Source organism: Odocoileus virginianus, chromosome 6 (assembly GCF_023699985.2).
Source record: "Odocoileus virginianus isolate 20LAN1187 ecotype Illinois chromosome 6, Ovbor_1.2, whole genome shotgun sequence".
NCBI classification, from domain to species: Eukaryota; Metazoa; Chordata; class Mammalia; order Artiodactyla; family Cervidae; genus Odocoileus; species Odocoileus virginianus.
Genome location: NC_069679.1, coordinates 77,607,633 through 77,622,567, shown reverse-complemented (window position 1 = coordinate 77,622,567; position 14,935 = coordinate 77,607,633). Strand labels below are relative to the sequence as shown.

Below are 14,935 nucleotides of genomic sequence, written 5' to 3'. Positions count from 1 at the left end.
CAGACTAGCCATGTAGCATTATTATTTTATGTGTGCGTGTGTTAAGTCATGTCTAATTCTTTGCAATCCTATGGACTGTAGCCTGCCAGGCTCTTCTGTCCATGGGATTCTCCAGGCAAGAATACTGGAGCGGATTGCCATGCCCTCCAGAAATGTCAAATAATTCACCCAAGGACATAGAGCTGGTTGGAAGCAAAGCTGTATTTTTGAATCATAGACCGCTTGCCTCTAAAACTTGGGATCTTTCTGCCATTTCACAGTCTGCTCATTGCCTCAAGTCATTTATTGTGGACAGACTGTACTTAATTTGAATATACAGCTTGCATTCTCTTCCTTTGAGGTTACACTCACGCTAGCATCTTCATTTGGCATGTTCCCTCTCCAGATTCCACCAGTCAAAATCTAACCCATCCTGTCCATGCACGTTTTTCTTCAGTGTCTACAACCAGTAGTATTCTCATCTTCCTTGGTATACTGCCCATCTTTCCTTAAAACAGAGCTTGTATACAGTTTGTATTTCCTTCCTTGAATGTTTCACATCTCCACCAACTCCAAATTAATTGCAATTTCGTAAATATGTGCTGAATTAAAATGATCACTGCTACACTTTCTACTCTGAAACTTTCATTAGGGGCGTAATAGTAATTAAGAATCAGAACTGGATCTGAATGCCTGCTCAGCTGTTTATTAGCAGTGCTAATCTTGGGAAAATTCGCTAGCTTCATTAAACATTAGTTGCCTCATTTATGAAGTGAGGATATTAATGGTGACTAGCTCACTGAGTAGTTGTGAGCTCATAATAAAATAAAGTAAACAAAGTCTTTGCACAGTGTCTAGTACCTGGTACTTTGTCAGTCAATATTTGTGGCAAGTGACGGCAATGGCAGTCATGTAAGATGAACTCTAAAGATACAGTCCGAAATAAATGTAGGAAATAATCATCTACGCCATTAAATTACCTGCCATCTTATAGACAATAGAGTAGAAAAATAAACTGAATTAAAAGAGGTTAACTAAGGAGTCCAGAACAGAATAGGAAACATTTTAATTGCCAATCATCTCCTCTCATCCTGAGTATGACTGACTTTGGGATGAAGGTTAGTTTGGTCGATCAGCAGGGCTTATCTAAATGTCTTTAAGTGATTCTAGGTTCCAAAGGTGTCATCTCAGGCTGGGAAATGACAGGTCTGGCTGTCAGTACCATCTTTGAGGCTAATACAGTTATACAGTTCCCTCTGCCATCTATCAGGGAAACACTAACAAGATGAAACAGCCCCAGTGACAGCAGCAGGATCTAAGCACATGATGCTATGGGGTGGGTGGCTAATGAATTCCCCAATCAATATGCTGAGCTCCGAGCCTTCTGAATGCAGCCACGGAGCTAAAATCCATCATCTATAGCTTCAGGGAGTCAGTGAGTTATTTCTTGCCCTGGTGCACTGAACAATACTCCAGGAGTAATGACTAGTAACAGTGTAAGCGGTGGGTCAATGAGATAATTCATCTAAATGATGGTGTTAAGGTAGGGCTGTCATTAAGTCATATGAGCCCCAGCACTCACGGGATGGTGCCTAGGGTTTGCTTGCTTGCTGCACTTGGCATTCATCTGTCAGAAAAGCCTCTGCTATTCAGAACTTGTTCAGTATTTGATAACTGCAATAACCTAGGATATATGCCACCAGGTTGGCTTTAAATCAGCAATATCTTGATGCTTCCTTAGAATTTTATATTAGTTAAGTTGGACTCTCAAAGGTCTGGTTAAAAGTCCATCTATTAATTAGGGGATTAAATACATTGTTTTCTGAGTTAAAAAAAATGTTAATTGAATAAAAAAATACCAAAGCTATCCATGATTGAAAATGTACCATATGCCAGGAGCTATATAGTAAGAGTTGTATTCACATTATCTCCTAGATATGTAGAAAACCTAATTTCTCATATTTTAATTACCATGTTCTTTCAAGTCCATTAGCTCTATGTGAGCCAAGGTTGATTATAGAATTCCCAAAACATAGCAATTAGCATGGCACGTAAAAGACACTCAATTCACATATAAAGAATTCCACTCAGGAGCTAAACCCTCTTCATTTTGACTTTCTAAACTTATATTACATATATGCATTGATGATTCGGGAACAGCACTGCCATCAGTTAACAGTCAGAGTGTCAGTGGTGTCAGTGATAAATGAGAAAGATATGGTCATTTGGCCTCGCTTCTCATAACTGTCTCCCAGCTATAAAATATTTTCCACATGCATTGTCAACTCAATTTTTCCAGCTATATTACTGTACATTTCATCTGTACACTAAATTTATCATTCATTTTTCTTTTATGTCTGAGGACTCAAACTTCTATGAAATGCTTTTTATCTAGATATGTTCCTTTATGCTTCCAGTTTCCTTGACAGCAGCAGCTGCTCACCTCTGCTCAATCTGGCTGGACCCACACTGGGATGTTCTTTCCAGCCATGACCCTTTCTGGGCCCTACTGATGCCCATGAATAGGGCAAAGCCCTCTAGGTCTTTATCCGATGCCCATGGTGGGTCTCAAACCACTTTCACACCATCCTCATCTAGGAAGATTTGGCTCCCTTGATGGTCCTGCCTGCTGTTACTGTTTCCTTCTTCTCCTCCTCCCTCCTTCCCTGCCCCTCCTCCCCATCCCCCTCCACCCCTGGGACCACGACTACCACCTCTTCCTCCATCTCCTTCTTTTTGCAAGATGAGCTATGGTTCATACAATTGAGGAAGGAACTTTAGGGCAGGATGGACTATGATTTCACAGGTGAGTACAGAACCCTTTGGAACATGAAGGACAGTGGAAGCACAGTGCATCGCCTCGTGACACTGTAGGGACATCATGGCCTAAATGAGGCACTGAGGATGCTGCAGGGGTCTACTCAGTCTATTGACTCAATCAGGACTCACTCAGCCAGAGCTGGGTTCTTCACTGCATGCTAACAGGACCCTCCAAACGTCTCAACTGTAGATGTTAGTAATTCAAAAATTTGCTTTTGATCAGATAAAATCGGAATTTGCTTGCAGAAATTGTCTCAGCTGACTTCAAAAACACTTAAAATGAAATTCTGCTTTTCATGATAAAACACTTCCTTCCACTACTTTTTTTTCTCCAATGAAGTCATCACCTGCTAGATATTTCATCAAGAAAACTACCCTTCTCTTTTCATGCAGTCCTTCGCCAATAACAACTTCTGAAAACTTTATTTCATCTGAGCCCCGGGAAAATCATATGAGGTCATCTTTATCAGTGCCCACTTTAAAGAAGAGAAAGGAGAGGCTCAAAGTAGTGGAGCGACTTGCTGAAAGCCAAGTAGCTCACTGGAAATGGACAGAAATAAGACTTAAATCCAAGTCTTCCAACCACAAATTAAGCACATTTTTCTACTATGGCATTCTGACTCTCAATACCACGCGTGGAATCAAAGTCAATGGATTTAGATCAAAATATCTTGGGAACAGCAAAGATCTGAGAAAAGACACACAACTTGCATGCAGATGCTGCCTCTGGTTCAGCTTACATAAGCAGTCACTCCATCAAAACCCCCCGCCACTCCCTTCTCCCACCTTCTCCTCCAACTCCGCCAGGATGGAACAGCTAAGCTGGGAGCTGCAGAGAGGGTCCCCAGCAGGCCCTCTCCACAGAAGTGGCTAATGATCTGGAAAAGCTCCTAAGCCTAGAAAACCCAAAGAGGCCTTTTTCACTAAGAACAAATAGCAGCTAAAGGAAAAGCAGAGCCAGCCTGCAGTGCGCAGCACTCTGTGGGAAGCGAAATTGCATCTGGTGGATACTTTTGTTGTTTCCCTGTTCTTTTTCTCTTGACTTCTGTTACCAGTCTTGAACGCCAACACTACTCTGGACTCCTCTGAAGATTCCTCCACGTGCCGTGCCTGAATCCCATCCAGTCCTGCCACTGGCCAAATCCAGAGATGAACCTAAGCTAACAGCCAGCCAACTTCACTGAAGATCAACCCAGAGGTTGATGGTTTACTGTGACTATCCCACACACAGACAGCCAAGTGAAACATCTGGGCCAGCAATTTATAGATGCAATAGATGTGAGCAACAGACCATTTATCATAATTCAGCTCTGCTCCCATTTTTCCTCCAGGAGTCTTTCAAGTGCTATAAATTATGGAAAAACAATACTATACAGGCCAAACTTAATAAAATCTGATTTCCCAAACTTGACAATGAGAGAATACCATCAGTCTTTTTTATTGTTTTTTTTTTTTTTTGGAAGGGGGGTGTTGGAAAGAGAACACTGTGCCCTTATGAAAAGGGGGTCAATGTGAACAATAACCCTTTCTCTTCTCCTTTGTTTTACGTAAGTGTCTACATTGTAAGTCAGGAAGGAAACAGTCGGGGAAGATTATAGATTCTTGTCAAACAAAACAGGTGTCCTGACACATAAATTTTCACTGTTCCTGAAAGGCTCATAATTAAAAAATGAATCCAAGAGGATTTACTGTAAATTACACACAGAAAGAAGAAAATTAATAGGATGCCTTTTCTACACCCTGCATTAACTACATAAAGAGAAGCTAATTGTTGCCCAGTTCTCCCCATCCTTCTGTTTTTCAGGTGGTGAAAGGAGACTGTCAAGAGTTTCACGATAGCAATGGCAAGCACCTCATGGTAATCCTTTCTCCGGTCATATTCAGTTTTGTCCCTATTGTATAAAGGTGACTGTAACATAAGACAGCTCCATAGGCACAAGGTCAACAGGCAGGTGTCTTCACAATGGATAGCTTCTCTCCAAATACTGAGCAGATTAATTTCTCAACAATAGATTTCAACGGAGGGAACTTACATTTGAAGTAATGATTTGTAAAAATCCCTCTGTCCTATGAGACCCTCCCTCCATAGAATTTGATTTCATGAGCACACATTTCAGCAAAGATTTTTTTGCCTTTGTTAGACACATCTCATCTATGATTTCATTAATATCATGATTAATAATTGACACAGAAAATAGTACATCACGGATGCGTAAACCAAAAATGAAGAAACACAAGCTAACTTGAAGCAAACAGTCTAAATTATTTTGATCTCTTGGCCTTCTCTGATTTCTTTTTTTTTAATGATCTAATTCTTGTCTTGTTCAACAAGCCTATTTAATTACCATGAGACTCAGGTGAGTGGGAAGATGTTTGGTTTAAAAGAAATCAGCCCAAGAAGGAAGAGCCCCTGTTCTTTCGGCAAGAACGACAGATAACGTGAGCAAAGTGTAAAATAGGAAAAACTGCCTACAGCATCTCTCCAGGCCTGTGTGACTATCCCTTTCTTTGTACCAATTCTTTTTACCCCAGGACAACAAAGCCTTCATTCTGACCAAGCTCTCTCCATGAATTCCTGCCACTCCCCCATGTCGTATGTCTCCAAACTAGTCATGCTGATTTATTTCTCCTTCTTGCTCTCATGAGTTTGAGTAAGCTTCGGGAGTTGGTGATGGACAGGGAGGCCTGGCATGCTGCAGTCCATGGGGTCGCAAAGAGTGGGACCTGACTGAGTGACTGAACTAACTTGCTCTCAAACCCTGTCAGAGCAGCTGACTTTAGCCTGGTGGGGGAAGGAACGTAAGAAGCTGACTAAAGTAATTAGTCAGTGACGCAAGGGCCTCCAGGGGAACATGAGCTGAAAAAGATACCTACTTCCCCAAAGAGTTTTTTAGGTATGGTGACTTTAGGATGGCAAAGGAAGAGATATGGGAGACTTCAAGGGTGTGAAGAAGGGCGGTGAAGCCTAGAGGAAGTGGAATAAACGGGCAGCCCGCTTCAGTCCTTGCAGCCCCGCTTCCACACAGGTGGCAGACAAGGATGGTGGAAGCCTGAACTTCCACTTGCTTTATTTGCCTTCTACTCTCCCAAATCCTCCCAATGCAAAGCTTGCATGGAGGGAGCAGCACTCAGAACTGGCATGCAGGATGATGTTCTCTGCATTCCTGCTCTGGTGTCTTGACAACAGGCAAGTCTTGTTTTAGAGAGTGGTTGCTCATCCTGGCGTCAGACTCCCCAGTGTTCTTGGGAGAGAATTTTCTCTTCCCTCAGATAGGTTAAGTTGGGGGTAAAAAGGGCTTCTTCCAAACACTGTGTTACCATTGCTCAAAAAGTCAGGAATTCCTAGGAATTGCCTCTCGCAGCAGTTTACAAAACACAAATTCTCAATCTCTCCCTTCATGTCTCTCTTTCTCTCTCTTGCATGTGTGTACGTGCAAACACATGCTAATTTCAGAGTTTATACTCTTTTTCTGTGCAACGTATTAGCTTGACAACCACTCTGGAATAGCAGCAAGGTACTTTTGGTTGTCTCCGCAATTAACACCCACGCTCGAAGAATGCAGCTCTGCCCACAGACGACCCTGGCCAGAGCCCATCTCTGGGCAAGTGTGTCCTCTCTTGCTCACGCCCACTTGATTGTGTTTTCCCTTGGCCCTGGGATTTACCCTGCCTTCACGTCCTCTTCGCACCTGTCATCGCTTTCACTGGTTCTCTTCTCCAAGGGTCACTACAGGGGGAATGAAATGCTTTGCTTCCTCTCCAAACCTTTCCGCTCTGAGTAATGGCCCTTACATTCCTTTCTTTCTGAGTAATTTTCTCTAGTACAAGGAAACAGACTGTGTGTAATAAACAAATCCATGTTTGACAGATAGTGAAAATCACACAGAATTATCTAGTAGGCATCTGAGGCTTCATTTTCCTGACGCAGCTACCTCAGTGTCCAAAGCAAGAGGCTGGATTTCGTCAAGTTCTTTGACCTTCTCTCCACTAGAGTAAGGAACCTTCCTTTTCCTCTGCCGATTCTGATGTCAGTTTTTAATCACATGTTCTTTATATCTCTCTGAGGACGTCTGCCCAGTCTAGGGCAGTGGTCACCAACATACAATCTGCAGCCTGTTCTTATAAGCACATTTTTATTGGAGTACCATCACATACACTTTCTGTCTCTGGCAGACACCAGAGATATTGCACCAGTGAATAAAAGATGATTTGAAATGAACACACCAGTGAAGGAGTCCCCATGCTCCAGAGGGCCAGAGATATGTCAGGTCCATTCCAGAATGGTATGGTTTTTTCACATCATAGGGTCTCTTTTTCTTTTCTCAAAAAATGCCAGATGGCATTTCCTAACCCAAGCTCTGAAGGAGAATCTGTTGGAATTTTCCAGAATGTTTAAGCAATGAGAACATCATGGGAATCAGTTCACAATACCCAAGGGGGACATTCTGATGTAAAATTTCTTGTATGCTTGCTTTTAAAAAAGAGATCAAAATGGACTGCTTTGGTTCTCCCTAGGAGTTCCCAGGATCCTCATATCCATTTTATAAAAATGCTGCCAACTCCAAGTAAACTACCAGAAAATAAGAAAATATTTCTCCTGAAAGTGGAATTGCTTTGCAAAACACAAATGGGAAGAAATGGATAAACCAGCAGCACATGATTGGACTCGAAAAGGATGCTCATGGCTGTGCCAAATCATATTTTTCTTAGTAAGTCACACTGAATAAAAAAAGAAGATAAATCACCGTGAAAATGCAAGTGAACTGGTAATAATAGCCTAGTTATAGCTGCCATGAAATAGTCATTAAGTTATATGCAGCATAAATCTCACAGAGTTTTGTAAATTATGGTGGTTCTTAGAGGCCAAATAAAGATAAACTGTACTAACTATGGCTTGTTTCTCTCTGCTCCTTGGCATGACTTTTTAAAAGGCTTGAGCTCAGGCTCAGAGCACCATATGGTGTCTGAAGCATCCGAGGAAGTGTTAAAGGTTCACGGCTCTCTTCAAGACCACTCTTCTGCATTTTGAAGCCGGTTGCTTCTAACCAGTGCTTCTCTGCCTTTCTGAGCAGAGTCTTGGCTTGTTTTGGCTCACCCTGAGATCAGACAGGCTTCCAGCTCAAGCCTTTTCCTTCCAGCTGCTTCTATTTCCAAGGCCTGCTGAAGAGCAGGTGCTGGAGAGGCGCACTGTTTCCAGGGCTGAGCTTGCTGTATGGTTCCAGCCAGCCACCACCACCCCAGAGCCCAGCAAGGAAATCTCACCCCACTTTCCTCAGTAGATGGACACGTTAGCAAAACTCACATTCAAAGATTACCAAGAAACGTCCCTTCTCCTCCATTTTGGAGGTTGGGGATAATCCCCAGATGCCTTTTCTTCTTAACTGCTTTATCCCCCCTGCTATTTAAACTGAATTCTTATTGCTCCAAATTAAACCCATTCTTTCTAGCCTTGTCACTGCTAACTAATGAGAGCAATTCCTCTCTTTGCTCTTGGTGGCTGCACTCTGGGTACTTATGGATGAGAATCATATCCTTCTCTAGCCTACTTTCCTAACTGCAGACTCACAGGTGATAAAATGGGTTAATTGTTGCTATAAAAATATTTTCTATCCTCATAACGAAGTAATTTTTTCCTCCAAATCATTTTAATTTCTTTGAATTGCACTGTGTTCTTAATGATCTGCAGTGAGTGAGGGCGCAGTCCTATTGGGTTTACATATACAAGCAAAACATCGGATATATAAGACACACGCATACACCAACTCCTGGCCATTGCATTGCCTCTGTCTGCCCCACCCACTGTGGCCTCAGTTTTTACCATGTGTTCTTTACATCTCTACAAGAAAGCCTGCAGGCTTGGGCAGAGGTTGCCCAAGCACAGCCATCAGTCTGTTTTTATAAACATATTTTTATTGCAATATAATCACGCACATTTCTTTAACGATGGATTGGCTGTGGCTGCTTTCACATTAACAATGGCAGAGTTGAGTAGCTAGTCAGAGACTGCATGATCCGAAAAGCCCCAAGTATTTCTATTTGGCCCTTCACAGAGAGGTCCCCAACCTTTTTGGCACCAGGGAGCAGTTTTGTGGAAGACAATTTTTCCATGGACGGGGGTGGGGGTGGTTTCAGGGTGATTCAAAGGCACTACATTAGTTGTGCACTTTATTTCTGATCTAATACTGCTGCTAATCTGATGGGAGCTACCAGTCTGTGGCTCGGAGGTTGGGGACCCCTACTTTGGAGAAAACCTTGGCTGACTCCCAAACGTAGGCGATCACTGACACTCAAGATGGCCTTGCCATTTGCACCAGTTGAAGATGAACCATACCTGGTCAGCCTCTTATTTACACCTAAGTGGAAGTGAAGTCGCTCAGTCGTGTCTGACTCTTTGCGACCCCATGGGTTGTAGCCCACCAGGCTCCTCCATCCATGGAATTTTCCAGGCAAGAGGACTGCAGTGGGTTGCCATTTCCTTCTCCAATTTACACCTAAGTGGTCTGCTAAACGTCTCATGGCCAAACCGCACAATAGAGGAAGGAGTCTGGACAGGATGCGTTATTCCCGAGGCACCCTCTGGGCATCACGGTTCACATCCAAGGGGGTAGGGAATGAGGCTTAACACACAGCACCCCTTAGGTGTGGCTCCAGCACACCGAGGCAAGGATATAAGCACGTGCTCCAGTGTCGCACCAGCCTAGAATGTTCCACGGCAGTTATCTGGCTCACTCACTCAGACCACCAGGAAGACAAGAGAATCCGGGCCCCAGCCCGGTACTCACGATGTGAAGCTGGAGGAAGTCGCCGAGGCCCGGGGCGCTGTCGATGCGCACCAGGATGCCGTCCTTCACGGTTGTGCTGAAGCCCACGGCCAGGCGGTCGGAGCGCGTGCTGGGCCTGTCGTTGGCCGGCCAGGTGTAGAGGATGAGGCCTCCGCTCTTCCCGAAGATGTACGTGGCGCCAGCTGCGAAACCAAGGAGAGAGGGAGCGTGAGGGCTCTGCAGGGCTCCTGCCCGCGGCGGTCACCCCGCCGAGACTGCGCAGGCGGCGTGGAGCACGCCCGCCTTCACGTGCCCAGATCCGGAGACCAAGAGCGATGCAGTGTAGGGGCGCAGAAGACGGCCGTCACCCCAAATTAAAGAGGCGGGCGACAGGAGCTAATCACAAAGCAGATGCTAGCGAGAGGCGGTCCTCGCGTCTCCAGGTCCCGCTGAACAAGGGCAGAGGGCGGAGAGCACGCCATGTCTGAGACCTCTGCTACCTTGGGACAAACAACTATTCCATCTTCAGTCTCAGCCAGGACGGCATGAGAAAGGAACCTTCGGCCACCCTCTCAGAAAAGAAAGCCTGAGAAAACCGAGTTACCTGACTCAACGCATTTGTCTATTTCACTCTTATATTGCTATATAAAAGGTGGTAAACATTAATTGCAGAGGCCTTTAAAAAATTAACTCTATATTTTTTCCCCCTAGCTGTGACAGCATACCAGGCAAACCAGATACTCCTTTCCAGACTAAATTTCAAAAAGAAGATATAGGAGACACGGGGAAAAAAAAATTCAGTTGAATGAATTTTGATCATGACAAACAGCATTCACTTATGAATAGTAGGTTCAATGGTGTTTTTAATATTTAGTTGTGTTTTAGCTCTTATAATTCACACACCCAAGGGTCAGTAAGAATATATTAATTTAAAAATATTTATGTATTTATTTTTTATTAGCTTTTTTTTTCATTTATTTTTATAAGTTGGAGGCTCATTACTTTACAGTATTGTAGTGGTTTTTGCCGTACATTGACATGAACCAGCCATGGATTTACATGTGTTCCCCATCCTGAACCCCCCTCCCACCTATCTCCCCATCCCATCCCTCTGGGTCATCCCAGTGCACCAGCCCTGAGCACTTATCTCATGCATCCAACCTGGGCTGGTGATCTGTTTCACACTTGATAATATAAAGAGGAAGAAAAATAAGGAAAATACTTACATCTCATACATTTCAAAGGTCTACTTTTAAAACAAGTTTTTAAATCTGAATTTGGGGAAAAGTATGCAGATTTGGTAGCCAAAACAGCTATATCATTGTAGTTTCCACAGCTGTATGTATGTTACCCTTAGTGAGTAATTCCATATGTCATTCATCTCAAAGTTCAGAGAACATTTGGCACCAGATTTTCTTGTGTGTTTCCCACTGATAATAGTCCAATCCTTGAAACTGTTTTAAAGTAACATGAGACAAGCATTCCTATATCTCTAGAATTTTCTAAAAATCCCCAGCATGGGTCTACATTTAGTTTACAGAGAATATTGGGTTGAATTATGTTGTTTGAAGAAGAAATGAGTTATGCAGCCTGTTCAGAAATAACAGAGTAAGCTGCTACGAGGCTAGAATTAGTAGTATGTGTCATGCCTTATCCTTTTCTAAAGCTTTAAGCCACATTGCATTCTGAGGCATGTAGAATTTAATTTGTCCTCTTTGAAAGGTCACTACTCTAGTTGCTCCAGTATGCTCAGTTTGTGTATTACATGTAGCGTAACATTATTTTCCTTTTATGAATTTCTCAGTTCTTAGGGGATGGGGGTCTGAAAAAGCCCTCCACATTCACCTGGAGATTTTGAGGATTGTGGTATGGAAAGTTTATGTTTAATTCTACATGCGCAACAATGTTTGCTCTTTACTATCCACAAACACCTTCAAAGCCTCTTAAAATTAGAAATCTGGATATAATGATTTACCCTTAATATCTCTCCATCTGTGAAACACTTAAATAATTTCCTTTCTGTAGATGATTACAAATATCACCACCATTCCCTTTATTCTTTATTTGGAAAACTGAAGGTTACTCAGTAATTATTGTATAGAATCACCAAAAATGCAAATTAGCCTGTGACATTTTTGTGGCCATTTATAAAATCTTTCCCTATTCGGTCCTAAATATATAGTGGATTCTGCTACAGGAGTAAATGCATAGTCTATCAGGAAATAATTTTGTCACTACAAAAAGAAGAAGTAAAATACTGATAACAGCGACAGCATATACATGGTACATTACAGTTTGCAAAAGATTTTTCAAATTCATTAGCTGGATCCTCATTCTCACAACAATAGTCCTATGGAGTAGTTCATTGATTAACACTGTTTGGAAATAGAGACCCAAGGATCAGATTTAAATAACTGACACCCTCCTTAAGTCTCCACTTGGACCCTCCTGCCTACCAAATCCTGGCTTTACCTTATACTAATCATAGCTTAATATCATTCTATACTAAACTATACCAAGGATATAAAGTTGACTGCACTTCATTTTTTTCACATCTTCTCATTAGAATGAAGCAGAATAAGAAAAGAAAAAAAGCCATAGTACACAAATCTAACATTTTTTCAAAGGTTAGTCTGCCTTTCTATCCATTAACTTTAGAAACTTTCTACTCTGCTTATATTTTCAACCACTGTCCTGTTCAGTAATTCTCAATATATAGAATACAAAGAGGAAGAGTATTTTAAAAGATAAAAACACAACTTCTTATATATAGTGACTAGAAGGTCACCATGACTGCAATTTTTTTAAATAAACAAAGAATGAAATTATACTATGACAATATTAGGATAAGTAGATATAACGTATCATTTCAGTTATTTTTACTGCTTCTGTTTTCTGAATTTAGGATGTCACTATGTTAGATAATTCTAACTTTATAGGTGAAAAGGGCAAAAAAGGTACAAAGTCCTTGAGCGTGCGTGCTCAGTTGTGTCCAGCTCTGTGACCCTACAGACTGGAGCCCACCAGATTCCTCAGGTGGGCTGATTCCACCTGATTCCACAAATATCAATAACCTCAGATATGCAGATGACACCACCCTTATGGTAGAAAGTGAAGAAGAACTAAAGAGCCTCTTGATGAAAGTCAAAGAGGAGAGTGAAAAAGCTGGCTTAAAACTCAACATTCAAAAAACTAAGAGATCATGGCATCCAGTCCCATCACTTCTTGGCAAACAGATGGGGAAACAGTGGAAATGGTGACAGACTTTATTTTCTTGGGCTCCAAAATCACTGAAGATGTTGACTGCAGCCATGAAATTAAAAGATGCTTGCTCCTCGGAAGAAAAGCTATGACCAACCTAGACAGTGTGTTAAAAAGCAGAGACATTACTTTCCCAACAAAGATCCGTGTAGTCAAAGCTATGGTTTTTCCAGTAGTTACGTATGGATGTGAGAGTTGGACCATAAAGAAAGCTGAGCACTGAAGAATTGATGCTTTGAACTGTGGTGTTGGAGAAGACTCTTGAGAGTTTCTTGGACTGCAAGGAGATCAAACCAGTCAATCCTAAAGGAAATCAACCCTGAATATTAATTGGGAAAACTGATGTTGAAGCTGAAGCTCCAATGCTTTGGCCACCTGATGCGAAGAACTGACTCATTGGAAAAGACCCTGATGCTGGGAAAGATTGAAGGCAGGGGAAGGGGATGACAGAGGTTGAGATGGTTGGATGGCATCACTGACTCAATGGACATAAGTTTGAGCAAGCTCCAGGAGTTGGTGATGGACAGGGAAGCCTGGCATGCTGTAGTCCATGGGGTCCAAAAGAATTGGACACAACTGAGTGACCAAACTGACTGACTGAGGCTCCTCTGTCCATAGGATTTTTCAGTCGAGAATACTGGAGTGGGCTGACATTTTCTCCTCCAGGAGACCTTCCCAACCCAGAGATCAAACCCATGTCTCCTGCATCTCTTGCATTGGCAGGCAGATTCTTCACCTCTGAGCCACCAATCCTTAACATATGGCTTATTTTGCTATGTAGAAATAAATATTAAAATGTATTCTTGTACTGAATTTGCTAGTAAGGGTGACTAAAGACCCCGGATGCTCCCATGATCCAATGTTGGCTTTAAAGGAAGTTAATTAATAGTTACAACCCTCTAATCTGGTAACCTACTATTATTATTATTTTCTTCTTTAGTTAGCTTTGTTATTGTGCATAGTTTTTAAGGTAAATAGATGCTTTCTGGTCATTTTCATATAAAATACCATAGAGTCCCAGGGGGAACATAGAATTATTTTGTTTTACATTTTCAAATTTAAAAGTTCATTTTGTTATTTTTACATGTGGATTACAAATCACATTACAAAAACTTTTGGGGAACATCTCAGGAACCATAAGAATCCTCCTTAATCCATTAAAGATTTTCACTTCTAAGCCATGCATTCCACATCACACACCTTCCACCCCAAGAAGGAGTCTAGCATTTCTGATTGCTGGTTTCTCACTGTGCTCAGTATGCTTATGCTAAGATCATACTACAGTTATCAATAATCAGGACCATGTAAATTCTCTGCTTGCTAACAAAAGTGATTAATTGAACTGATGGGAAAAAAAATGCTGTGGTAGCATTTTGGCCTTTTAACATTGAAGAATTTGCAAGTTGGCAAGCAACTGAGGTTGCTTTACTAGTTCTAACCAACACACTGTTTCAGTAATGGAATCTCCATTCTGTGGCCATTAGCCATGATAAGGTACATACACTACCTCTTCAAATAGTCAACAAGCATTACATGTTACTTAACCCACAACTTCTTTCATCTGAAAATTTACCCACAATGGGTCTGGCTCATAGTTTTCATAACTGGCTAGCTCTTTATTGGGATGGAGCTGATGGTGATTTTGGAAGCTCCATGTCCATACAGCATGTTACTCATATAGGGGATTACAAACAGGAATAGGATCAAGGTTCTATTTAAGATTTATACTGCTGCTGCTGCTGCTAAGTCGCTTCAGTCGTGTCCAACTCTGTGCGACCCCATAGACGGCAGCCCACCAGGCTCCCCTGTCCCTGGGATTCTCCAGGTGAGAACACTGGAGTGGGTTGTCATTTCCTTCTCAAATGCATGAAAGTGGAAAGTGAATGTGAAGTCGCTCAGTCGTGTCTGACTCTTTGCGACCCCATGGACTGCAGCCTACCAGACTTCTCCGTCCATGGGATTTTCCAGGCAAAAGTACTGGAGTGGGGTGCCATTGCCTTCTCTGAGATGTACATTAGAAATAAAAATAATATATACACACCTAGAAAATCCCATGGACAGAGGAGCCCGGTGGGCTACAGTCCATGGGGTCCCAAGAGTTGGACCCAACTTAG

General features: G+C 42.2%; 1 protein-coding gene across 30 annotated transcripts in view; it reads right to left on the bottom strand.

Annotated features, from left to right (window-relative positions):
- The window catches only part of NRXN3 (neurexin 3), a 1,774,064-nt gene that overhangs the window by 396,526 nt on the left and 1,362,603 nt on the right, over positions 1-14,935 (bottom strand). For all 30 annotated transcript variants that reach the window (XM_070469697.1, XM_070469702.1, XM_070469686.1 and 27 more), the window contains one exon: positions 9,582-9,763. In XM_070469697.1, the coding sequence (XP_070325798.1) occupies positions 9,582-9,763 (182 nt within the window). The remainder of the gene's footprint in view (positions 1-9,581; positions 9,764-14,935) is intronic.